This window comes from Amblyomma maculatum, chromosome 1 (genome assembly GCF_055883805.1).
Source record: "Amblyomma maculatum isolate TAMU_Amacu chromosome 1, ASM5588380v1, whole genome shotgun sequence".
Classification (NCBI taxonomy): domain Eukaryota; kingdom Metazoa; phylum Arthropoda; class Arachnida; order Ixodida; family Ixodidae; genus Amblyomma; species Amblyomma maculatum.
In genome coordinates this window covers 85850039-85877641 of record NC_139344.1, presented here as the reverse complement: position 1 = coordinate 85877641, position 27603 = coordinate 85850039, and the positions used below count along the sequence as shown (strand labels likewise).

The 27603-nt window shown below is 44.9% G+C and overlaps 1 protein-coding gene across 1 annotated transcript in view; it reads right to left on the bottom strand.

Moving 5' to 3' along the window:
- The window catches only part of LOC146203015 (isovaleryl-CoA dehydrogenase, mitochondrial), a 71995-nt gene that overhangs the window by 26781 nt on the left and 17611 nt on the right, over positions 1 to 27603 (bottom strand). The window contains exons 5-8 of the mRNA XM_084588497.1: positions 26579 to 26672; positions 18932 to 19068; positions 13312 to 13408; positions 3197 to 3290 (exon numbers count right to left, since the gene is read on the bottom strand). Of these exons, the coding sequence (XP_084444623.1) occupies positions 3197 to 3290; positions 13312 to 13408; positions 18932 to 19068; positions 26579 to 26672 (422 nt within the window). The remainder of the gene's footprint in view (positions 1 to 3196; positions 3291 to 13311; positions 13409 to 18931; positions 19069 to 26578; positions 26673 to 27603) is intronic.

Here is a 27603-nt window from a genome sequence, read left to right as displayed (position 1 = left end):
TGCGCCATACCACAGTCACGCTCTTCGACGTCGGCGCAGACACGCCTCAGTACTCAGTTGCGCTCGCGGGTGACTGAAGCCTCGCCGCAGCGACCGGCGCCAGCGACAACGGGTACACGGCTAACTTCCAGTTTTCGGAAATGCAGCCTCGGATGAGGTTTGTGCTAGGAGGGCCACGCAGGAGCACGTGCGAAGCAGCCACTGGCTCACGCCGACCAGCTGTTAAAACTAAGTTTAGCCAACTTTCTTACTTGCTGTCAGCGACAGCAACACAGTTATCTAAAATTCCTGAGACTCTTTGGCCTCCGTAACTGTTGGTTGCAATAGTTACTGCGTGCGCAAGACGTTCTGAACGTCGCCCGATGTCTCCGTGCGGAGCAGCTGCGTGGCTGTCCACAGAGAGGGAGCGGCGAGGGGAAGCAAGCCCCCCTCCACAGGTGTGCAGTGCATTAAATCTATGGGTGCATGCTCCTGTGCTACTCTCACAGCAACTGCTTTAAACCAACATAATTATCTATTAGAAGGGAAACTCCTCTACGCCACAGGGACAAAGAAAAGCATGAATGAAAGGAGGGTGAAAGATAAAAAAAAAGACCGCTAATGAGCCAATCTACATTACAGCATTTCGTAAAGCGCTGCCCGTGGACTCCATCACGATGTATAGTTTTGTTGCAGACAAGGCGACAAGAAAGACTGACCTCTTCGCTACTTACTCATTCTCACAGGGGTGCACGCGAATAAACGCCAAGCGAGAAACACAAATCAGGCAAAAACGAAAAAAAAAAAAAAGGGGGGGGGGGGGGGGGTCTTCACTAGCCCACACTGTGAGCACAGGAGCAGCACTGGCACGAGTGATAAAGTGGCCGCGTTTAGACGCCTTCCTTCATGTACCGCAGCTGGCGTGGTAGCGATGACGTGGTGGCAATTAATAACAGCAGGGGATCTAGCCTGACAGGCAGGGCAATTCTGCATGTCGTGCACTGTCTAGTTAAGTGCCCTCTTGTCCAGCTGACACAACCGAGTTATGGAAGGTAGTGCGCAGTGACAGTAGACCTGGGCCGCCAGGCGGAGCAATATGCGGCAAAACCACTGCCACCCAATGGAATCAGAGGCTAAAACTGACTAATCTCTACCACTGGCCGCTAGTGAAAGGCATTCCACGGCTGTGATAAAAGCCTTGTCAGGCTACGTAGGTAAGTACTAAATGGATACCTAAATGGCACCAGTTCCAGTTAATCACTGCATGCCATGTGTGTCTTGGTGCTGCATCCAAAACTGAGGCAACTAGCCTTCAAACCGTATTCATGGCCAACATGTATGGTCATGCATGAAAACCCCTATATCAGCTTTACCCAAAAGTAGTTACTGCCACTATAACCGTTGGTTGGGGGGTCACTCAGGTTCTCCAACATCAGCACACAAAGCATACAACACAACAGGTGCTTAATTTCAAATGAAACTTAAATTCAACTCACAAATTTACTGCAAGGACACTTGTTGGAAGTGACGCAGAAACAATTTATAACTTGAGAACCATGAGCAAGTACAAAGTCATGACCCCACTAGGGTAGCGCAATAGTTACGGCGCTCGACTACTGTTCCCAAGGACGCGGGATCGGGTCCCAGCCTCGGCGGCCGCTTTTCGATGGAGGTGAAAAGCAAGGTGCCCGTGTGCTGTGCGATGTCAGTGCAAGCTAAAGAATCCCAGGTGGTCGAAATTTCCGGAGTCCTCCACTACGGCGTCTCTCATAGCCTGAGTCACTTGGGAAGTTAAACCCCACAAGCCAACCAACCAACAAGGTCATGAGGTATGAATACCAAACAGTTGCTTTGACAATCCCAGAGATGCATACATATGAACTTGCAAGAGCTCAAAATGGTTATCTTTAAAGCCCGCTGTAACCATCTGCTTCATATTCCTTTCAGCAACCAGACTGTACATTACAATATGGTTATTTTAAGCCTTCAATCATGCATGAACAAAGAGGAGAGGCCACTTAAGCCATGCTATCAATGCACCTTCCGAACACACCTGCATTTCTTCTTGGGCACGCGATTTCTTATAATGATCACCATGAAGCTGTATCGAACAATCTGCACACATTTTCAATAAGCTCCAAAATGCAAAAAGGAAATATGTCCTTATTAAAAAAGAGACACACTTTAGTTTTAACGTGCACACGAGGACTGCCATACTCTGAGGAGTAGCAGGAAACAATATCCCGTCGGTTTTACCCAGCTGTGGCACACAGTTTTTTAATCCTTCGTTTGAGTTATGTAAACATCTTGTATGTTTACACATAAAGTACTATGGTAATCAAACATGCCTTCACCATCTACCACAATAATATCATGCCACATCAATACAGAGTTGTGCCTCACATGCTTTGAATAATGCTTTCATTTATAAATTCTCAGCATTAAGCTAAACCTGAACTTGTGCCCGTTCCTTTGCTGCAAAAGCAATAGAAGCATGCTATAGGATAATTTCAAATTACTGTGACTGCAGTAAATCTTTCCACAATTTACCTCTTTCCTGGCCTTTAGGACTCTTGACCTGACCAGACACTGTTATCAGAAAAAAGGCGTAATTTTATAAATTTAACTAGTACTTAGACTGTGGTTTTGTTTTAACCATTAGACAAATGCAAATGACAATTACCATAAGGAGCGTACGGTTTTCCCCATGTTTTCAACACTGAAGTCTTGATGCCCTGTACAGTGCACTTTCAATACTGCCTTACTTTATGGAAGGACTTTACACAACATAATCACCTGACTGACCAACTCTCCAGAGATGTCCATTCATGTCTAGACAACCCAACCCACTGCTGACTCTAAGACCAAGTTAAATTAGCAGTTCCACTTCAAAAAACCGTGAAGGAAGCTAGATTACCTGCCTGGCATGCCCCATAAGTGAAATAAAAGGCAGTGCTCAGAACAGAGATGGAAAGGATGGAACAGCAAGTAGCTGTTTAGTCTGTATTCCAAGTTTGCGCCGTTTTATACCACACCACTTACACCTTCAGCCACCAGCTGCCAGTTATACATTGTTTGGGCATGTTTCACCGCGGACTAGGTGGATGTCCAGGTGGCGTTAGTTGACCCAAGAGCCCTGCACTAGAACACTCTGCACAATCTGGCACAGACCCAATAAACAAAACTATGCAAATCCCTGTTCCCAAATCCAGCTCACCCGATTGGTCCAGAAGCCAGAATCAGGCGCTCGTAGTCAAGGCCGCTCATCAAGACATACATGCCCTTGTTCAGCTCACCCACCAAGTTTTTAGCTGGGCACACAAAAACAGAAAAAGCAAAAGCAAACAATTAAGAAAATACAAAAACTCGTAATTTTCCTCCCGCTATGCCAAGAATTGGTAGAAATAGGTGGTAACCTTAATGTAATGTGACAATTTGTCTTGCAGATGTACAGACAATTGTTTTCACAATCTATTTTGTAAGAAGAGTGACAATACACAATTATGGTCAGAGAGGGACGTCTGGAAAATGAGCCATCAACAATCTTGTTTACAATCTCCAGTGACAACGGTCTGTGCATTCTCATGACGTTGAGCATAAAAATAATAGTACTGTAAACTTTCTAGCACTTGCCTATAATGTTCTTGACAACATACAGATGATGGTGATGACCATAATGCTTTAATCCCTTCCCACCTCTAGAACCTTAACCAATCTTGCGAGATCTGTAATTATCAGGTACTTTCCCAGACTGCTCTGACAGCATCAGCATTAGCCAATTTAACCTTGTGAATAATATGCTCACACAGTGGGACTGCCTGTAAGGTGACATTCACAAAGGAGGTGACCGTTGTGCTTTGTAGGAAAAAAGAGGGGATAGTGAAGAGCATTTTAAGCAGGCTTTGTAGCAATCGTAATTCAATTTGGCGCAGCTTTTTCGTATTTTCTAGCACGAGCCTGATATAGAAGAGTAAAGCAAGAACTTAGAATATACAGTGTTTCGTGTTTCGGGTACTAACTACAGTCAAACCCACTTTTAACAATACCAGTTTTAACAATATATCGATATAATGATGGGCAGCTACTACACAGTCAGGTTTGCCGTGCGTTCTACGGTAAGATAAACCGCTTATTACAATGATGTCATATTACATTATCGTATTATAACAATCAAATATGGTCACTGAAAGTAAACAAAAATATGGAAATGCGGCAACCACAAAAGCGTGTACGTACGCGGAGACGCCGACAACGCCAATGCAACAGACAAAAAAAAAAAATCGGGCCAGAGCGCGTTGAGCCAATGTGTTGGTCGGGTGTTCTGGGGAATCTTGCATGCTGCGGAAGTGCGGAGGAGGACGGAGCGCTTCCTCACGCGGAGGAGGAGAGAAGGTGTAAGGCACTGCTAGGCACAGCCTTTCTGAGGGAGAGCTTTGAGTGCTCCCCCTCTGCCTCTGTACAGTGGAGCAGTACATTCTGAGAATGTGCTGACCGTGGTGTCCAGGCCCCCGCTTAGCAGTTACAATGTTTTGTGGCAGGTGTGCAGCAGCGTTCGTGCACGTGCCTTTCTAGCATGGTTCTCCTAGTGTGCCACCATCGTTGCCACGATCTTGTTGTCCCTGGATTTTCCGTGAACAGCAATGCAGGCTTCTCCTTCAGGAAGTGCAACACAAACAGCGCACAAGAGGAAGCAAACAGCAATACCGCTAGAAGTTAAAAGGAACATAGCATGTGAGCTCAAGGACGGCGTAAAAGTGTGCAACTTGGTGACCGCAAGTACGGCCTGACATAACAGACAGTATTAACAATAATCCCCAACGCGCTCAAGATTGAGAACGAAAACAATTGCCAGTGCTGACGATGCAATGGACGGCCGAAAAAGGGTTCGACACGGGGCCTACAAAGACTTAGAATAGGCGCTCTACCAGTGGTTCTTGAACGCCCCGTGCAGCGAACCTGCTGATTAGTGGCCCGATTTTAGCAGAGAAGGCGAAGAACCTCGCATACCTCCTGCGCAACACCAATTCCCAGCCTGATGGTGGTTGGATTCAATGGTTCAAGGAGAGAGATGGAATAGTCTACAAGGCAGTCGTGGGCGAGGCAAAATCGCTTGATGTAGGCACTAGACAGAAGTGGCTTCAGGAAACACTGCCCTGCATCCGAGAAACATACGCGGACCGGGACTTGTACAATGAGGCCGAGAGTGGGCTGTTTTTCCAGATGCTACTGTCAAAGATGCACACTGTCAAAGGCAATCCCTGTAAGGGCAGCAAGCAAAGCAAATTGCGCGTGAACGTTTTCTTGTGTGCCAACATGGACAGAAGCAACAAGTGCCCCGCCCGACTTCACCATAGGGAAATCTAGAAATCTCGTTTTCGTGGTGCCGCAAGGATCCCGGTTTGCTACAGTTATAATGGGAAAGCACGAATGACGCGTGAACTTTTTCACGAGTGACTGGTTGAGTTTGATCATCGGATGCAGCCCAAAGGCAGGAAGGTGGCATTGGTACTCAACAATTGCACTGCGCACCAAACAGCTCAGAAGCTTTCGTATGTGGAAGTTTTTTTTCCTCCCACCTAACACCACTGCAGGCTTGCAGCCTATGAATGCAGGCGCCATTGCTTACTTCAAGGCACTGTATCCCTGTAAGTTCTGAGCAGCCTCGCGCTGAACCTCAACATTTCTGTCCTAGAGGGCAGACCGGCTCAACACTTGATCTCGATCCTAATGGCAGTGCAGTTCATTTTTGGAGCATGGGCAGAAGTAAGCTCCTCCGCCATCATGTACTGCTTCAGGAAAGCAGGCTTCGCTGGAGATGACAGCAACACGAAAAGTCGCAAAGCTCCTGCTGACACAGCAATGACCGAACTTTGGTCCACAGTGAGCGGTAGTGACGGCGATGTGTTGGGACTTAAGGAATTTTTACTTGCCGACAATACAGTTGCAACAGATGAGGCTATCGTCGCAGCAGTCACTGGCGCAGAAGACGGTTACAGTAGCAACGAATGAACCGGAACCTGTGCAGGTTGAGTCTCACCAGGAGACTTTAAGAACGATTGACTCCCTGCAAGACTGTTCTTGACAAGAACCTTCCACTGCACTATGTTCAGCAGTTGAATACCCTGCAGAAAGATGTCGGCCAGATTGCTGTAAAACAGGCAACGCCTATGGATTACAGGTTTCTTCCCGCTATGAAATAAAAAGTGTAAGCTACCTCGTCCTCATGAAATGTATAGTTTATAATGTTTTCGTTTTTTTTTTTTTTCGGCTAACCCAGTTATCACAATTTTGATTGCAACAATGATATTTCCATGGCACTTCAATATTGTTATAGTGGGTTTGACTGTACTGCCCAAGTTTTCAAAATGGCTCTAAGATCTTGAATGGGGTGCAGTTGTAAGCAGTGATTTTGACTATTAATATGAATTTTAAATATGCCTTAATTGCTAAATGTTTAACAAAGATAAATAGGACAAAATGTATTGTGCCAATTTCAGGAGCATGTCAAGCAATGCCCATTTCAGTTGCTTCCTTTTTTTAAATATAATTTAAGTGCAGCTCTATTTCTAAGCTTGATAAAGCCAATCAGTTGTAAACGTTAGCTCCCCGTGCTCCAGCTGAAGGAAGTCAAAGCACGACCATCTGAATCGCACGTACATCTATTTCAAGTGGCTGCAGTTAGGGTAAACCACAAAGAGTAAACTATTTGCTGTTAGTTGATATTGCTTTGAGATGAGCATTAGCATGGACATATTTCCTTGTCAGGATGATTCTAGATAGAAGGGTGACCATGCCATGGCCATTCCAAGGCATAACACAGATAAATTTCTTCGTGCTCAACACGGCCACATCTCTCACAACGAAGAATTTTGTCACCATGTAAGGTCTTTCCCAGCATCAACATTTTCCTCCAGCCAATGTCGCAGCATTTTCCCTGTGTGTCCCACACGCTTTGCTGCTTTCTGTTCAAGTGTTTGAGACAAGGAGACTGGACCATTTAGTCGATCCCATATATATATAGCATTAGGTATTGGTTATATCAAACTCTCAAAATATCCACTTGAAAAACCACCTAAAAGTACTTCAGCGTTGTTCACGTTTATCAAACTCCCATTCAGAGGACATTCGATGCATCGAATCGAGCAGTGCCCCTGCAATGGTCTCTTCTGCTAACAGCTCTATGACAATCATTTTCGCACATGAAGGCAGGCCAGCTGTGCAGCCCTTGGAATTCGCTGACTGCACTAACAATGTGAAACTGCTTTATGAGGTTAACGTCAAGCTCATTTCAAAATGGCCTTTGGTCTGGCCAGCTTTTTTCTCATCACAACCCTGCTGTCATGTGGAGAAGCCGGCATTCAGTGCGCCACTGTCATGTGGTTAAGCCAGCCTAGCTAACCAAAGGTTTGAGGCGGCTCTCGCATGTACTGCTTTGCTATTGAAGGCGACAGGAGAATCACCCATGCCATAATTTTAATTAGGGGGTTATACTGCACTTACAGGTACCAGAACTAGACATCTTACAATCTGAGATGACTGTTCCAAAAGCACCGTGTCCACTGAAGCTTTGATGTGAGCCTCAACTCCAACGGCACTTGTGCTGTGTGGCACGGGACTCCAGCAGCGTGGAGCAAGCGCACAAGCGTAACTTGCAGCAGCACAGCAAAAGTCTGTCCCTGTTGCACATTTGACATGCGCGCGCTTGGGCTCACGGTGTGGTTTGTCGCTGCAGAAAGCATGCGGGTAGTGCGGGTGCACCATATTCACACTCCTGGGTTACAGAGAGGCTTATCTGTTGGCATGTTATATATCGAATTATTGATATATCGAACTACGTCCAATCCCCTTGAGTTTCACATACATCCAGGATCGACTGTATTTTATTCATTCAACCTTATGAGGCGAAAGACTTCCAGCAACGACACAAGATCAGGGTCATGCGTGCGCTATATGGTCACAGCAAGACTGCAGAAAATTGAATCCCATTAGTGGTTTAATTTTGTCAGAACTCCGAACCACTGAAAGTTTGAAATCCCTTCGAAATTTGCATTAAGGGGGGACCCTTGTCTTAAGACAATATTTTTTATTTACTGGTAGGATTTGTTGAAAGTTGCACCATTTATGCAGCTTTTTATGCTGATTTCAAATATGCACAATAATTGTAAGTAAGCCATTTAGTTCTGAAGATATTGAGCACTTTATGTTCTTTGGAGGTGAGCTATCAGTAAAACTACAGGAGTTATAATGGAAACTGATGTATCAAATCAATTTAAAACACACAGAGAATGCAAAAATCAAGATTGAATGTCCTGGTTCCATTTTAACCAAATTTACAGCTTGTCAAAGTTCAGAGACCAAAAAGCCACCTTCACACTCCAGAAAACATGTAATTTTTTAAAATTTTCCTCATTAAATACCACAAATTCATTTATATTTTTGCACTGTACATGAGTTTACCTTTCTGGTGCAAAAGTAATTTATAGCAAAATCATAAGTAGAACCAGAGATATCGCACCTCCAAACATGTACCGTCCTCAATATTTTGATTTTGAGAAATTGATGAAAAACATGTTGATAAATTTTTGAAGCACCAAAGCTACAAGTAACTTATTAAAGTGGGTTCTGACTAGCTTCTGATGTCAATGCATCATTTACCATCGGTATAATTCGCCCTCAATGAATGAAATTTCCAGCGAACGGAACGCATGGTCCGGAGGCCGCCACCAAGACGAGTGCGTTTGCATCGTGACCTCGCAAAAGTTGGTGCCAAGTTCTGGTGCGCGATCGCCATTCTCACGTTCATGCGTGCAGCATCATTAGCTGCAGTTGACCTGCAGCTAATGATAAGCGACCGTTGCTCGTCTCGCACCGCGTAGTATTCAGAATAAAGTTTATTTTGACAAGATTTGGGATTCCGCACAACCTTTCTGTTTCGCGTGTCGCGGGATGCTGCTTCGAGACTGCCGCTGCGGCTGGTCGTGGCACTGCCCCACAGGGCGATCTATCCCGGTGTTGAAAGCTGCACTTGCTCATCTGCACCATCACGATTCTGTACGCGGCAGATCGTGCCGCTCCTCACTGTCGCACTGAGCACGACCGGCTATGCTACGCTGTTATCAGGCCATCGCGGAGCGTCGGTGCTTCGTCATTGATTGCAGATAACCAGATGCGGCGATGCAGCCTCCCCGGCACGTTTATCTCCTCTCGCTACTTTTTTTTAGGCTAATAACTAAGCTTGAATCTTAATATTGCGCATTCCGCGTTGTGGTTACGATGAGGGAACGGCGCTAGGCCAACTAGGCTTAAAGGAGAGACCTTTTCAAAATGGCGCCGGAACGCAGGCAGTCGACGCCGCCAGCCAACCAAAAAAAAAATTGGTTCACAGGAAGGGAAAGGCGAAGTAACTGTCTCGCCATTTTGCTCACGTGCGGTGGGAGTCCAATAGCGGGGCGTGTACCAATAGTCGAGCAAATCAGAATCTTGGGCTTGATTCTCCAGTCACACGGACATAATGGCGAGACCATCAAGAGGCTGGAGAATCACGCGATGCAGACCCTGAGCCTAATTAGGCGGGTGGCCAACAGAGGCCGAGGGTTAAAGGAAAAAAATTTGATGAAACTGATACAGGCCTACATCTTCAGCTGAGTGAGCTACGCAACGCCGTATCTAGATTTGAAAGCGGTGGAAAAAGAAAAAATTGAGTCTCTAATGAGAAAATGCGTAAAAAGAGCGCTGGGACTGCCCATATGCACATCCACAGAGAGACTGATGGCTCTAGGGGTACACAACACATGGGCAGAACTTGTGGAAGCGGTGCGAACCTCTCAAATTGAGAGACTTAGCACCACGAAGACAGGAAGAGTCATTTTGACGAAAGTTGGAATAAATCCGGATAGGGGTCCCACGGTCAAGGTGGAGGTAGCTGGAGAAGTCAGACAAAATTTGGTGATTCCCCCGCTGCCAAAAAACATGCACCCGGAATATAACAAAGACAGGAGGAAAAAACGAGCCGAAGCATTAGAAATTAGATTCGGCGAAATTTCGGAACATGAAGTGGCCTATGTAGACGCGGCGGGAGGTGGTGGCAGTTTCACGGTAGCAACGGTCGTCAGCGGCCGGGGCAATCCCGTGACAGCTGCCACTTTGCGCGGGCGGAGCATAGAAATAGCCGAGGAAACTGCGATCGCGTTAGCTTGCGTCGGAACGGAAGCGAAGTTTGTCATAAGTGACAGCAAAACTGCCATACAAAATTTTAGCAAGGGCAGGATCTCGCCCTTAGCAGCCAGAATCCTAGGCCAGAAAAAGTTGGATAGGAAAATTCAAATAATTTGGACTCCTGCGCACGAAGCCGTACCCGGCAACGAGGCGGCCCACAAGCTGGCTCGAGATCTCTACCGCCGAGCCGCTACAGGGCCACTTGATGACCGAGGAAGCGGAGAGCGCTTGCTAAAATATGGGGAGATCACGCAGCACTACAGATTGGATCGTAGACTGGTACCCCCACCAGACCCAAAATTAAACAGCAGACAAGCAGTGGCGTGGAGGCGACTGCAGACTTATACATATCCGCACCCGGTTATGGCGAACCACATGTTCCCTGAGGCTAGGAGTGACAAGTGCAATCTTTGTGGGGCGAGAGGGACCCTCGACCACATAATATGGGAATGCCCGTATTCTCCCAGGAGGACGAACAATATAGGCTGTAGAGACACCTGGGAGACCCTGCTGTGCAGCTCGGACCCTGAGCTCCAGCTCCTACTCGTCCAACTGGCTGAAGAGGCTGCTGGGACCCAAGACCTCCCGGCCTGCCTCTGAGGCGGCGGCACCCGCCCCTTGACCTGCGTGTCGGGGGGTGGGTAGATCACCTTATCTGTTGGACATTAAAGTTTAGTCCATCCATCCATCCGCTTCGGTGGGCTCGCTCACGGTCACCAATCAAGGTATAGGAATGGCCTGAATAGCGATCTTTCGAACGACACCAAGATTATACCCGCGGATCACGTATTTCTCGAACTGCAGGAGATCGAAATTCGGCGCGATTTGACCTCAGTTTAAAGGGTCACACATGCAGATTCTCGTCTTTGGAATGCTGTAACATGCAAATTAGGCGATATTTTTCAACGAAACTTCAGAGATAGCTGCGGAAAGATAGATTGAAAATCCGATTTTCTCAACGATTTTTGGCTGCAAAGACCCGGGTCCCCCCTTAACAGCGTTCTGTACAAACCTGAAGCTTATATACTGATGGCACTGTTACAACGGGCGCGGCTCAAGTCTACGAAATTGAATTATCAGCTGCAACCCGTCTGAAACCTAACTCGTGATAGCAGGAGCAAAACTTAGCACTGATTAGCTTTTTAAACATATTTTTTTTTTTTTTTCAAGTACACCTGCCTGTTCATTTTCATTAAATCACAACCCTGTGTGACAGAGCCACACCTTCTAACTAGATGAACACTTTGTCATTAAAAAAAAATGAACAGGACTTAAAAACAATTGCCAGACTTGCAGACTACGCGCATGTAACCTTAAGCCACTCAGATGGCATTGTTAACAATGCACTGCATCATTCCTTTGATTAATAAAAAGACTTTGTATAGCGCAATTCCTAACCGTTATCCGCCAACACGCATTCCCCCCCTTGACGGCACTAGATGGCACCACGTGCTTGACGTTGGCAGAAAGACCTGCCGCATCGGGACCAATCAGCGTATATGCAACGGCCGCGCACAGTAGCGAGACACGGTGACTGATCGCGCTATACTAAATCTCTCTAATGCGAAGACAATGGTAGTTTTGAGTAGCCGCAATGTCCTCAAAGTAGGATGTTTTCAGCCTGCTTTTTACTTTCTTGCAGCACATGCCCACAATGACAACAAACTGAAAAAATAGCAAAGAAAAGTGCCACAAAAGCTCACGGAAACACATGTAACAAATAGTGAAGGGAATGGTGGCTCGCCCAATGACGTCAGTGCCACAAGCACGTAGTTTATTTAGAAAAGCAGAGCCTTCGGGCTTTGCTCTTTCAAAAAAATTGCCCACAAACATGCATTAGTTTGGTAGAAAAGTTCAAAACCTTAATTTTTTGGCCGTGAAAATTTTTCATGCCCAAAAAATTTCCTAGAGGCTGTAATAGTTGTGGACCCTTCTGCTCTGACCAGATATCGAGTGTGTGCTAGAAAATATGATGATTCACTCATACTGTATGCAGCGCATTTCCGTTTAGAAAAAAAAAACTGCAAACAAAGTTGGGGACAATTTGAGAGGAATGCAATCATTATTGCGCAAACAGGACATTCATTTAAAAATTGGGTGCCTCCCAGACAATTTGGGAGGGTTGGCACATAAGCAGCAGGCATTGGAGCACTTTTAAGCACTTATTAGCACAGGCTGCAAAATTTCAATTAACACACATACACACACATTTGAGCAAAGATCAGACAATTCTTCTTTATGGTTAAAAAAATTTCGTGATTTTCTCCAAACTGGATATTCCGCAGAACTGACAAGAGTCCACAACACACTAAGATATGTTTCAATCATACTGTGGAACCAACATTATCATATCCCAAGTATCTCAACAAAATCGGGCACATAATCCTAGTCTTGGAAGGATAAGTAATAAACAGCGCCAAGAAGTCATTACATTCAGCACAAAATACAGTTTGAATAGTATTGTGGGAACACGGCATTTAAAAACAACACAGGAACATAGGACAGTCCTTCAAGGCTTCAGATTCTACAACACATTAATCAATTACTTCTGGCAATGCTTTTTCACACTGGGTCTTAATTTTATTTTGAAGTGAAGTAAAACTGCAAGCTACCACCTTCAGAAGGCAATGCATGTAGTCTACAATATTGGAAAATACAAAATTATGGCTCACTTCACTTTTGCTAGCTAAGGGACGAACAGTGGAAATGGTCAAATGAAGAGATTTGTCAAAGGGTAGGACAGCCCAAATTAGTTCCTAATGAAAAGGACAGATAACTGGATTTTAGCAAACTGTGAAATTACAGTAATCCTGCAAACAAACAAACAAAAAAAAAAGCAATTGCAACCAATGAAGCTAGTCTGACAGGTAGCATATATAAATAATGATTGAAATCTATGTTCAAAATCTCAGAAACGTGCCCTCAACAAATATCCAATCCACTGCCGAGAGGCTGTTTTGATTCTCCGGTTTGTAAAGTTAAAAAAAAAAAATAAGGGGCAGTAACTTTTGAAGCTGTCACTACTTTTTCCACACGACGAGAAGTTTACACATAATAGCATAATTTGAAAAAAAAAAATAAACAGTAAGAAACCACACACAGCTTGGTTCTACACACCAGGAATCTTGCAGTCCTCGAAGACAAGTTCAGCCGTTGGAGAACCTCGCATTCCTAATTTGTCAAGCTGCTGTCCTATACTGAAGCCCGGGGTGTTCTAAGGATGAGAACAACACAAAGGAAGATTTTATGTCTTGCACAGCCCTACGGGCAAAGCTAGAAACTTCCCACTATTCGCTGAGTAGAATTTGCCAGATGTTCCTACTGTTGCAGCAAAGGCAAACAACTGTTAGTAGCAATACAGTAAGTAATAAAATAACAAATAAACTCTGACATAAAGCATGGGCAAAGCTCCATCAAGAGACTAACCACCTCCTCCTACATAGCCCCACAGTAATAATGTGTATCGTTCAAAACAAAACAAAAAACAATGGTATACATGAGGCAAAACTGCTTATTCTGCTCTAACCTCACACCAGGACTCCGCAGCAGCAAATACAGGCACATATCAAGTAAGCAGACTACCTAATATTATTAAATGTCCTTTACCTCGCATTCATTCGGTATAGCACCGACGTGACACTATGCTTGTCTTCACATTAAACAATAAACCTGTCAATGTAAGAGCAGCTGTGAGTGTGCAATTTTCAATGTGATGTCATAATCATCAATTAACTTCAAGGCAAAAAAATCCCATGAAACAGAAGTAATTTAACATATCTGAATACAGATGTGGTCACGTAATGGGTTAAAACACATTTCACAGAATCCCCGAAAAGCACAGGCTGTAACCATAAAGGCTGACAGTCGTAATGATATGCTACACTTCAACAATCACATGAATCCTTCTTAGACATGAACCAACTAGTTCGACAATCATCATCTTCATCAACAACCGGATTATACCCAATGCAGGGCGAAGTCCTCTCCCAATTACTCCAACTAACCCGGTCCTGTGCTAGCTGAATTCACTTGACCCTTGCGAACTTCTTAATCTCATCTGCCCAACTAACTTTCTGCCTCACCCTGCTACGCTTTCTTTCCCTTGAAATCCAATTTGTTACCCTTGGCACTACATTTCCACTAGAATGTCATTAACTCAAGTTATTTCTCCGAGCCACTCTGCACGTTTCCTGTCTCTTAATGTTACACCTACTATTTTCTGTTCCATAGTCCTCTCCATTGTCCTCAGCTTAAGTAAAAACCTTTTTTGTTAGCCTCTATATTTAAGTCCCTTAGGTAAGTACAGGTAAGATACAACTGTTATATACTTTCCTCTTGAGCGATACCGATAAACTCCTAGTCATAATCTTCCGAGTACATTTCAGAAGTGCTCCCTTCTAATCTTATTCTCCTGGCATGCAGCCTTCGAAGCTTATGAAGGAAGGCAGTACATGAGCCCTTAACTGATATTCCCAGATACTTTACATTGTCCTGCAGTGGTGGTGGTGGACAGGACAAAAAGTACAGTTACAAGTAGATTACTCGTGATTAAATACATTCTCCTGCAATTTTATTTATCATTTACTTTTTCAAGCAATAATGATCTGTGTGATTCAAATACCTTTTTCCAGTAATTGATAACCAACAATCAATTTTGAAGAAATATCTCACATCTGCGCTGTAGATACATCTCCCCATCCTGTTAGATGGTGTCATAACTTGATGCCGTGCGAACTTAGCATTCTCTTCATAGTGAGCGCCCAAAAAGAGATAGTCTTCCATTTATGTTTTTCTTTTATTGCTAGGCTACAGGTTTGACCACTTCATTGAAGAATAGAAACATCTGCTGGCCTCCTTTGCAATTCCTCGATTTAAGGCAAAATGAGTGACTAGTGAATAAAAGACGAAGCAAGGAGCTCCACCAGCTGTTGGTAAAACGAACCATCTATGCTACAGTTTTGCGCCACAGGGTGCATGCAATGTTCTGAAAAAATCACCTACAGGTAATTTTTCTAGCTTTTCTTTGGCCTTATCCATAGTGCCTTGTTAGAGCGCCAACAACAACGAAATTCAGTGTTTATGATCATAGACACTAGGAATTACTGCTTACTGCATAGGAACTAGGAACTACTGCTCTCCCCTACAAAGCATAAATTAAGTTCGTCTTCCGTGCAGCTGCTGATGTCTTCAGGAGGAAACGTGAAAAAATTAGACAACGTCGAGGAAAATATAGTCTTGGAAATGACACGAAACAAAATACATCATGCAAGCCACGCTCGTTCACTGTAGTCCAGTAAATTTATGTTATGCTAATAGAAGTCGGAAGATAAATAATGCAGCAGTAAGAGGTTAAGTTTTGTAATTGTTCAGTTACTTTTCTTAGGCTGTAATCGACCACTGTAATTGATTGCATTTTAGATAGAGCATGCAATCATAATTGGTAACTTGTTTCCTGTAATGTGTACATGATCGGCCAATGAAGACCAAGCTGGGTTGTATGAAATTAAAGAACTGTTTACTTGGGCGACAGCAGTGACAACAAAACTCGACTCAGCAGTCACCTTGATCGAGAATACCCGTCACTCTCGGCCTCACTCAATTTAGATATGACAGCAAATTTTTTTCAGATAAGCTGCCTACAACATCAACAACTTCATAAAGCTCAGAAACTTCCGTACACAACCACAATCATTTCAGAACACTCTGGTGCATCACACATAGCAAACAAAACAATAAGGCTCTATGCTAGAGGTGATAAACAAACAAGGAAAAATAAACAACAAAGCTTCATCACAATATCAACAGCTTATGGGCCAATATTTATAAAATACAGTCGAACCCGGATATATCGAACCCATATATTCGAATTTTAGTTATATCGAACTCACGGAACATCCCCTTGAAGATCCCATTTAAAAGTATAGGAAAGCTGCGTAGTATATTGAACACAATTTCATCGGTCGTTCAATATATCGAACTCCGCACCACGCATTGGACAGTGCGCCTTCCCCAAAGACGATCGCATCACCCTTGGCTGTTTGCCGCGTGACGTTTTCAAACCACGCGCAGAAGAAATGAGAGGGAACATTTCGGCGACGGCTGGTCTAGGGCAGCGCTGCACCCTTTGCCCAGAGGGGCGCACATCTCCACTGATCGTTTGCCGAGCTGCATAACGCAGTCTCCACAGAGCAGACGCAGTCAATGCAGCCGTGGCGTTCGGGAGAGGGGAAACTGTGATAGAGCGAAGCGCAATGGTGTGATCACTCTCCTGCTGAGCTTTCTTTCTCCTTCCCGGTCTTCGTTCACAGCAACACGCACTACGCATGCGCCTAGCCAGCTCTGCCCATTGGTTCGGCCTGTCAACGTTGGACGCTGTGTTGTGAACCCTCTGCACGCGTCGTGCTGAACATGTGTAAACTATACATTTTCTTTTTTTGCGAAAGTTGACTATCCTTGTCGTGCTGAATGTGCAGCGTAACGTAAGCTATGGCGGCTGCGGACGTTAAAAAGCGGCAATTTTTAAAATTTTTTTTGCGAGAGTCATCCACCCTTGCATCTGTGATTCAAAGAAAGCAAGCGGTCAGCTGCGAACATAATTCCGGCTTTTAGCATTGTTCGCTTGAAACGAAATTTGCAGTTATCAAGCTTTCCAATGATTTTGTGGTAGTAGACTACGCCCGCCCCAAGCGCGACGTGATAAATCGAACCAGGCTAACGCAATCAAGCCATCACGGACACTGAGCAAAGTTCGCTCCAGGTGAAAAGTATAGTAAAAGATAAACACGCCACGACGTTACCACTGTGAAGCATCTTGGCGTGCTGCCAATAAATGAGCTGTGGATGCAAGGCCGGGGGACGCACCACCAACTAAAGGCTGTTTCACATGTAAGCGAGAATGGTTGCAATTTCTGCCGCGACAATGCAAAAGCCTGTTTCAAGCTGTCGCGGCGGATGGAGCGGCGAAAACGACGCAGTTCCAACAAGTTGGAAATTTTTCGCTCTGCCGCTGCCACTCATCGCTGATAGTTCGCACGATCGCTTGCATATGAACCGGCCTTAATGCTTTTTTTTTTTTTTTTTTTCAAATTCTCGCCGGCAAAAGTGGAAGGTGGGTTCATTATGCGAGTGGGCTGATTATGCGACAAATACAGTATCATTTTTCACGATCGCAAGCAGTGTCTCAAGCCGATTTCTGTATAATGAATTATCGATATATCGAACTATTTCGCGATCCCCTTCAAGTTTGATATACAGTAAACCCTCATTAAATCGAAGTTGTAAAATCCGGGAAAAATTGAGATAAGCAGAGTTTCGAGTTAAGCAAAATGCCAAAAATTTCTGGCGACAATCCCTGGCGATCAGTCGCGCGACGCCCCCGCCAATGCCTATCGTTTCCGCTGGTGCACACCGCACGGAGCGATGGAACTCTGTGACAGAGGCGCGTTTTCAGCGTTGCTCTGTTACTGCTGCCTCGTCGTTCGGTCAGGGGGAACACAATTACGCTATATCCCGTTTGTAACACTAAACAGCATGACATACGGTAAAACAGTGATGAATATTTTTTGTAACGCATTGCGTGTAAAAAAAAAAAAAATGTCAACTCAGTGGTGCACTACTACACTGCGATGCAAGCAAAGACTTCCTCTTCCTCTTGCTGCTTTTGAAAATTAAAAAAACCTAGCCACACTAGCACGCAACAGACGAAGTGAGCGTCTGCAAATTCTTCGCTCAAACCGGACTAGGAAAACCAAATTCGCTGGCGCAAAAAAAAAAAAAAAAAGCCAGGACGGAAATTGAGTAGCCCTAAGCCTTCAGAGATTGATTGCCTAGAGAGCTGCTTCTGGGCGATACGCGGAATTCTCTACAAACCCAGAACCTGAGTGTGACAGCGACGTGCGAAAATGCTTTGGCAGTCCTCGGCCCGTCGCGTACATCAACGCTTCACTGCACAAAGGGAGCTTTTGTAATAAACGGAAAAGAATTCTCAGGAAAAACTCAAACTTATAATTATTGAAAGAAGAACTGGGTAATGCTTGCCCACTTCGTGTTAGCATTTGACCCGACAAAAGCGTCCTCGAGCTGCTAAATGCGTCGCATAAGCCGTTGGTCACCGCCGCTGCATTCAACTTTGTTGCGGAGTAAACGTTGCGGCACCACATATACAACAAAAATCAGTCAATGCTTCGCACACATAGTGCGACAAAACAGAACCACACAATCACTAAATCGCTCTTGCCGCTATGCACGTGCGGAGGGCAGCTGACCGAACCACGCCCGATAAGACCCATCAGCCCTCGCGTGCGATCGGCGCTCAAGTGACTGCTCTCAAGGCGAAAAACGGCTGCGTCAGCGGGAATTTTGTATTAGCTCTTCGAACGTGACCGTGTTCGGCACTTAGTATAAGAGCAAAGCGCTCGCTCGGAGCCCCTATCACTATTCGGTAATGACCTTTGCCTTCAGTCCTTTCGGTCAAAATCTCCAGATATCCACATTACACCCGAAAAATGCTTCGAGGTAAACAGGAGCGAATACATAGCACCAATGGGAGGTGAAAGCGTGGTGTGGAAAATTTTCAACTTTACCGATTTTTCGAGACATGCAAGTTTCTTTTAACGAGGGTTTACTGTATCCGGGTTCGACTGTAGAACAATTCAATGCCGAAACAATACTGACAAATTGCTCGACATTGTGCAAGACAAAAGCAGCTCAGCTAGAAGAAATAAACTGACAGCCCCACCTTTTCTACAATGAATGCACTGATGCCATGTTGGGGCTTGTCTGCCAGAGGGTTGGTGCGGGCATAAACAAACACAACATCAGCAAGGGATCCATTTGTGATCCAGAACTTTGTGCCATTCAGAATGTAGTGGTCACCTGAAAGGTAAAGTCCAAGGTCAGATTGAACAGGCATGCTCTGCAGAAGGTTACCAAATTCAGCACATGCTTGGCAATAAAGAGCTATTAGGCATTCTCGCGCAATTATCACACTGGCAGTACCAACCAGGTCTAAGCAGCATAGCTGTTAAGCCTCTAGATTCACACTAAAGCACATAAGTTGAAGCTTGTAATTGTTAAATAGCTCTCAAAATACATAGCTCCCATAAAACAGTGTCAAAAAGATTTTTGCGAGTGTAATGGACTTCCAGGAGAACAGAAGCTGCTAACAACTACTGGGAGCATGCATAACGCCAATATAATAGTTCTGTCCTAGCCTCCATTCATGAACGACGTACAGCAGGAGGAGCAAAGAGCGCGGCTTGGATTGGTTGGCAAAACATGCTGCTCCTGGTAGCATGGTGCAGTGGATTAGATCTGGTGCAGTGACAATCAGCCGAGTCTTTTTTAATGCTGTCAAGTTGTTGGTGAAACACAATAGTCAGTGGAATGCAATGACTGACCGAAGAAGACCAGTGACAAGCGTTTCTTCCACTTTTTAAACAGTGAGAAGTGGTACAATGGCAAGTTTTGAAGCCGCACAACGAATGAAGTGATGTCATGCACTAGCAGCATTTGTTTGTAAATTACTGTAAGCAGATTTTTGCAGGCACATTTCTGCATTCTTAGATTTTTGGTTGAACGTTTTGGTTGAACGAACAAGTTCTTAGTTTATAGTGTTGCCCTTCTGAACGAATTGTACTGGAATGATGTTCAAAATTGCGCTCGAAGCACCGAATCACATGCGACTGCTGGCATTAAGCATTTAGTTTGTTCCAGTGTAGCAGATCAAGTTCAAAAAAGTAGCTTCTGTCACAAGCCGGCTCGCAAGGGCATGCCAGCAGCATGACTGCTGATGTACACCTGCAATCAAGACGGAATCGTAATATATTCATGTCCCAACTGAAAAGCGTGCTTTCCCACGTCGTTTAGGTGCCTCCGCATAAATATTTTAATGTGGTGCAAAACATACCTTATTACATCATATTTCGCACACCACTGGTTCTACCTTATGCACGTCACCTTCATCTTTCCGCACTGCACTTATCTATGCTGCTGCAATGAGAAATGTACTGTACCATGAAAACCCACATATAACACGAGGTGTTGTTTCTGGACAGGAAAAGTGGAAAAAAATGTTTTCATCCGTGTATACCTTAAAGGGCAACTCCGGGGTTTTTTTGACATTCGAATATTGTAGTGAAAATTTTACCACAGGTTCTCCTCTCCGTCCTGACGCATTTCAAAAAATTTGGGCGCCGTACGATAATCCGTTCAAGCGCAATACGGCTTTAAAATATGCCGTTTTCATGGCTTAAGTTGAAAGTATTTCTGCGGGCAACACTGAGTTTCTGACGTCACAAACAGTATACAGGCGTTAATGTCCACTTCCCGCGTGATTATGAAATTGTGAGGCTTATATTGAACTACATCAGACATTTTATGCAGTGCATCATGATTTCCATACTTTATTTTCACCATCCAACGCAAGTACGAGTGTTTTTCTAATACTGAGTGTGACGTCAGCGTTTCGTTGACTGGAACGTCGTTTCTGGCCGTGAAAGCAGTTTCGGTTTCGATTTGCTGTTTTTCTTTTTTTTTAAATACTTTTAATTGGAATTTTGAAAAATGGTTTTTTGTGTTGGAGTCAGGACGTGCCGAGGAATGTAATTCAATTAAAAACACAAAATGATGAAAAAACCACCGGAGTTGCCCTTTAAGGAAGAAAAGCTCTTCAAAAGCATCGATTTGCACTGCATTTCGCAGCTGTCCAGCAAGGCGTACACTCTCTACTTATACCATTCCACACCAGTGCTAGTTCGCTCTGTATCTCGCACCGATACACTTTACCAGGAACTTTTACACACTGTGAGAAGAAGAGCAGCTCACATTCACCCTGGCAATCACAGAAGCTTTCCGATTGTAAGTCAGTAGGCCGTGTCCAGCTAAAGTGAGAGACAGCTGTGTATTAGCTGCCAGCTAGCATGCACCACACCCGTTCGCATCTAGCACCGTGCACAGGCACGAGGCATATGTGTCAATAAGTGCTCTTGGACTTGAGGCTTTCAAGATCGTCGTAGCCCAGTATATCATCTTCCAGGACACCCTGTTTGTCGAAACTCTTCCTCGGTACCTCTAAATGCATTTGGTATTCCGCATTCCTTGAAAGCACAACTGACGCGCTCCTTGGGAATACTGGTCGAGTGTCCACAATCCGGGTTGGACAGGAGCATGAGAAACAAATGCAAAATGTCAAGTGCTGCATTCGCAGCTCCGATACTGCGCGCGATATGCTTGACCTGCTTCCGGCCACATGTGCATCGCGAATTATGAGCACCGTGGTCGTGAGGGCAGTGATGTCAGAGTGGTGACACCAACATCATAGAAACAGTGAATCAATACCATCGCTAAATAGCATCTCCTGCAGGTGGAAGCCTGCTGTGATGCTGAGTGCTGAATAATAATGAGAATAGAACAGCGAATTTGGGCTGAAATTTTTTCGTTTCGGCATATAATAGGAGGCATAAATCTGACATGATAAAAGCGGGAAGAAAACTTCGTATTATATGCGGGTTTGCACAGTAGCTCTGCCTCACAACCCACTATCATAATATAGGCTCCCAAAGCATCGTTGGGCAGCGCTGCGGCTCCTGATGGGCAACGCCATCTATGGCAGAAAAACACACTGGGACGCCGCCGGCTTGGCTCGCTGCCTTCACGACGTGCGCCGCGCGCTTTCTCTCGAACGAGCACGCGCCCTGACGCGCCCCCGCAGGTGCATTGAGACATGCCGCCTGCATTCCGTCTTGATGATTGGACAACCTGCCGCGTATTTCCATGGAGGAAACGTAATTATAGGCGAGAAAATTTTTATTCACGTCTGCACTGTAGAGCAGACGACAGACGGCGATGAGTAAATATTGATTGTGAATGCATTTCCCACATTGGCGAAAACGTAGGAAGTTTATCTCGAGGTAGGTCAGCTATGTAACTATATTGCCGTATATTGTCACATAGCCGTTTAGGCCTGTAACCAGAAGGTTGGTTTTTAATAGGGGGTTGATCTAGCAGGCACAAGAGAGCAGGTCCAGAGCACCGAGTGACAGCAGCAGACTTCAGCTTCTCGTCGAATGCCACGGGGCCACTTCTTCGAGTCCACGCACGAGACTCTCGATGAGCAACCGCCTAGCGGCTGCTGTTGCACACGCTACATTATAATATGTTTAAAAACTGCGGAAGTATTATCAGTACTCTGAAATAAAGCTGCTCGCTTGTTGATCATCGTTTTGGCTTGTAGCATGAGATCTATATAAGGTTTTGTTTTTATTATTACGACGTTACTAAAGCAAATCTTGCAGTAGAAGAATAAGCTATAGTCTGAAGGAGATGTTTCTTCAAAGGCACAAACGCTAGCAGTCTCAAAAGCACATGCGTGCTGCGCGCTGCACGCGACATAACCGGCTTGCTGGCTCGGAAGGAAGGTGAAATCCAAGCCTGTACTACAATAGTGCGTTATTTCAGTTCTTACTAAATGCTTGTGCTTCACTTATACTTGGTTTGCATTTACGAAACCTGTGACGCGAATGGGGTGCTCCGTGCGAGTAGTGTCAATCGAGCCATAACTAGGATCGCTTTTGTATTGCACTTCCAACATATTTTTGTTATGAATAATAATAATGTTGGTTCATTTATTGGCCAATTTGCGGAAATCTGTCAAAGCGGCTCAGCCAAGCATGTTCCCCCCCCCCCCCCACACACACACACACACACACAAAAAAAAGGCCTCGTTCCTAGGTATTTTCTTGGTCGTAAAGCACATTCACACATCACTGTCGATCGCGTACGTCGCACGCTGGATATCTGTTGATTTGGTTGCTTTCGGAGCACTCGCGAAGCAGGGAGAGAGCACAGAAAATCGGCAAAGCAAGACACGCGCGGAGCGAAGAGCAGGATAATCCTCCACCCCCTTCACTTCGTATACATGGTGTTAAATCATTGTACTCTTTTGATGCCTCTCTAAGACGTCTTTGTCAACTGTCGAACATTTCTGAGTTTATGGAGAAGGGGAAAATTGGCCCTTTTCGTTTCCACAAAGAATGCGAGACTTCTCAGAATACTGTCATGCGGTTGGAAAACAGGTATTGTGGAAACGCTTCCAATGAAATCTGTTCCACACGTGAGCCTCGTCTTTTGGCGCTTCGCCTACTATTGTGGCTACCCATGACACAATGCTGCTTAGTACCTCCGTTTCGCATCAGCGGAAGCGTTTTTGTATCGCCAAATAACCGCCAGGCGCAACTCGATCGCCGCATGTGCACAGGAAGCTAGCGGAGCGTCTGCTTCGGCGACGTCCCATCGTTTCACATTTCGCCACGATGCCAGGAATGCGGCGCTGCCATCACGCGGCGAAACTTGAGCTAGGGTTCCCTATTGTTACCAGCAGATAAAAGATGTATGCCCCATCATACCTTAGCCCCCCTCCCCCCCCCGCCCCAATTCCCCTTTTTGCAATATTACTTCTAGCAGCAGTACCATGTGTTTATTAGGGCGAACACACCGTAAAAACCTGAGTATAACACGACGTCATTTATATCCAGATTTTATCATGACAGATTTCCGCCTCGCATTATATGAGAATCTGAACAAATTTCAGCCTGAATTTGCAGTTCTGGCCTCGTTATAATCAGCGCTGTCAGCATCACGCTTCCAGCCAGAAGGCGCGATCTAGCGGTGACATCAGCTGGCTGTTTCAATGGTTTCCGTTTCACCAAGCTGGCCCCACGATAGTTGCGACCTTGGTGCTCGCGATGCACACGCGACCGGAAGGAGGTTGATCGCACTTCGCACAATGTAGAAAGATCACTCGGCATGTGGCAAGGATCTTTCCCTAGCCTTTCAGCCATGTTAGCCATGCCTTACAGCCGAATCGCAGGTGCTTGACCAGCATTCCTACCGAGCATGTTGGTCGCACTTAAGGAAGTTCTTTCTGCATAATGAAAGAAAAATTTCAAATTCTGACGCTAGATCAGTTATAACAAAGCAGTTTTTTTTGCATTAAAAAGGCAAAAAATGCGTAAAGGAGCCGGAAAAAACATAAAAAATGCAATGTTTCAATCAATTAAATTGCCCGCCGTAGAAGTGTGTTTAAACTTAAACCGCTCACGCATTTGCGTGCCGAGTCATTCAGCGGCGGCAATAAAAATTATCGCCAATGGCTTATCGCCTTCAAGATCACACTCCCGAGCACGGTGATCTCGGAGGTCGTGAACGGCCATGGTCGGACTCGAGCAGCGCCACCAAAGTCTGTTTAAATCGCCTGCGCATTCGCATGCCGCATCATTTAGTAACGGCGACAAAAACTAACACCAATGGCCCATAGCTTCCGAAATAACACCTTCATGCCCGGTGATCTCGGAGGTCATGATAGGCCATGGCCGGACTCTAGCGCCGCCACCGCTGCTCTAGTACGACCATGCAACGGCTGACAGGCATGTGACTGGCATGCCATCAACATTGCCTCGTCATGGCGTGGGCCCCTGCCCCACCTCTGCCACTGCGACCGACCCACGCGTGTGCACTATACTCCCAGAGTCCATTGGCTCAGTCGCGCAAATTGTGCGCAGAGGCAGCATCCCTTCTTAGTGTACATTTGTGCTCTCCAACATAGAACGAAAGGTGAGATTTCGTGCTTATGCCCAGTTTTTAATTAAAAAATTCTGCGCTTTAGCACCTTTGTGTTGTCCATATTACTGTGCATTTTGTTTCATTTTATTAGCAAGCTTATTTACAGGGATTTGGGCGTGCACTTTTAAAACGAATAATCAGATATAACGAACAAATTTTCGCACCCCGTACTACTTCGTTATAATGAGGTTCGACTATATGCCTAACACGTTTAGAGGTACTGAAAAAGTTTCTACAGAAAGAGGTCTCTAGCAAGGAACTCTCGGCAGATGATACATGCACTGGACAACCAAACGACCATCATGAAAACCTCGAATCTGAGATCACTTCCTGGGCGCTCATGCCGCGCACCGGCACATGGTGCTAGACGCGAACAGGCACGAGCGCGGCGCACGATGGCCGGCCGATCTGGGAGCCGCCTACTGTTTTTAGAACCACCGGAGGACCATGTGCTTTCTGTAGTTACTGGGGTGAATGTGGCTGCTCTTCTCACGGTGCATGAAATTCTCTGATAGAGCATGTCAGTGGGTAAACGGGAGCGAACCAGCATCAGCACATGAAGGTTCATGGACTATTTGATGCCTGGTGTGGTTTTGCGTTGGACGCGAAAGTGCGGAGACGATTCGTGGGGCGACCGCGAAATGTAGTACAAATAAATACTTTCGTTGATCTTCCCTCGTTCGTACTATACAAAGATAAAACTTTTTTTTGTTTGTTTTTGCTATTCCAAACTGCCAGTACTTGAGAGTGATCGCAGAACCAAGAATGGAGCTCGTCTGCATGCTGCTGTCCTCGATTACAAATGTCCACAATTCATGGAGCTCAGCACTCTCCTTTGTGATTAGACCTGTTGAAAAGGGTTGTTCTAGACCTGATGCTGAGGTCTAGAACAACCCTTTCCAACATGTTTTATATTGCAACAAGCTATTATTTCACATTTGGGAAGATTTTAGGGGCCGCTCCTGTTCTAAGAACACAATAATACCACTGAAGTGCATGTTTGCTGGACACTTGAGATCATTTTTCCAGGTATGAATCACTAATAGGTACACACTCAGGAGTGCATGTAGTTTGGCCTGACCTATATTTGACTAATGCAAAATTAGAGGTGAAACTGTACATCATCGAACAGCTCCGCAATGCTCTGCACAGCAGGGAGAACAAGCCAGTTTTCTTTCGGCACGCCCACCTGCCTACATGCCTCCTTGATGCCACACTGTTTGCAAACAGGATGTCATCTATTATCCTATCTGCATCTGAGGAATATTACAATTGTTAATCTTATGCTTTGATGTGTTCAAAGCTATGCTCCAAAAATGTGTTCTTTTAGTGAAGTTTATATAACAAATACTTTCGATAACATCATAGTCAGTGCTCACAGTGAGCAGAAAATAAAAAAATATGAGCTAGAAATGCAAGGTTGGCTGCAGTAGATCCCAAACACACAAAGAAAATCAAGCTACTCAGCCCCAATATAATGTGCCTCAGTGTTAGCTAGTAACTACTGTGTCACTCCACTCAAACCACTCACAGACATAGTTTCACTGAACTTGCTACACGTACAAAATTGCTAACACATATTCTGGGAAAAAACTCAGTGGCTCGCCAGACGTTACTTTGTTTGCCCGGTAGAAACTAAGCCTTCCAAAAGTAGCAACACATTGTCTAATGGCAACTGTATCACTGTGCATTGCGCACATGTTAGATTGAGTACACTTTCTGAAAAGGATCAAACAAATTATCAAAATCAAAAACAGCTACCTACCATCCCTCACAGCAGTGAGGCTCATGGATGCAACATCCGAACCCGAGCCAGCTTCACTCATGGCTAGTGACCCTACGTGCTCTCCATTTATAAGCTGCAAAAAGGCAGAGAAAAGAAAAGTCAAAGGGAGAGAGAAGACTTCAATATTTGGTGTTGAACCGCACAGTTTTTGTAAAAAGAGGCAGAACAAACATGACTTTCGCAGCAGAGCACTACACTCTGCTCAAAGCATGAATGCCACACTAAGGCGTCGCCAGCAATGTGCCAACTCCAGGATTCTGTGCTGAGAATAAAATAAAGAAAAAAGTGAAAATAAAGCATTTGTTTTGTTTCTTTACCGGCCATGGCTACAAAAAAAGGAAACAACCATTTAGATGCCATTAACCGAACCAAGTTAGGAAATTTAAAAAAAGAATGTTATGAGTCTCCAAAATTTGAACTGAAAAATGATTTCATAATCTGCACCAAAACAAACTGATTTCTATTTGGAATACCTCATCATAATGGTCTGTATGAGCACTCAGAAACTGGGCCTTGTGCTAACAATCCTGCACAGTAGAGCTTGGTCGGCATAATCGATATGTACAGAGCACTAATCTCCAAGTTGATAAGCACTTAAACTTCGATTGTATCTAACCACAGTCACAAGATCTTAAATGCCGTGAATTGAGAACAAAGAATTTGAGCTATTTCGCGGGAAGCCTCGCACACATTAATGCCTGCAAACTTTTGCTTAGCAGCAGTTGCATGCTTCTCCTCAAGGCCTAACATCTCCGAGAAGTTTGCTTTTATAAAATGTATATGTACATCGCACCGCATTCGTTGTTTAGGCAAGATAACCGAATGTCTCTAAGGGAGACAGAGTTGATTCCAAGAGAAGGAGGATTTGGCTCATTTTAACTTCTACATCAGCAGGACCTGGCTCAAACTTGATTGGCGCAAAATGTGCATGCTTATTTTTTGAGACTTGCAGGGGGCCGGCAGAAAGTTAAGTGGACGGATGAGATTAGGAAGCTTGGCACAAG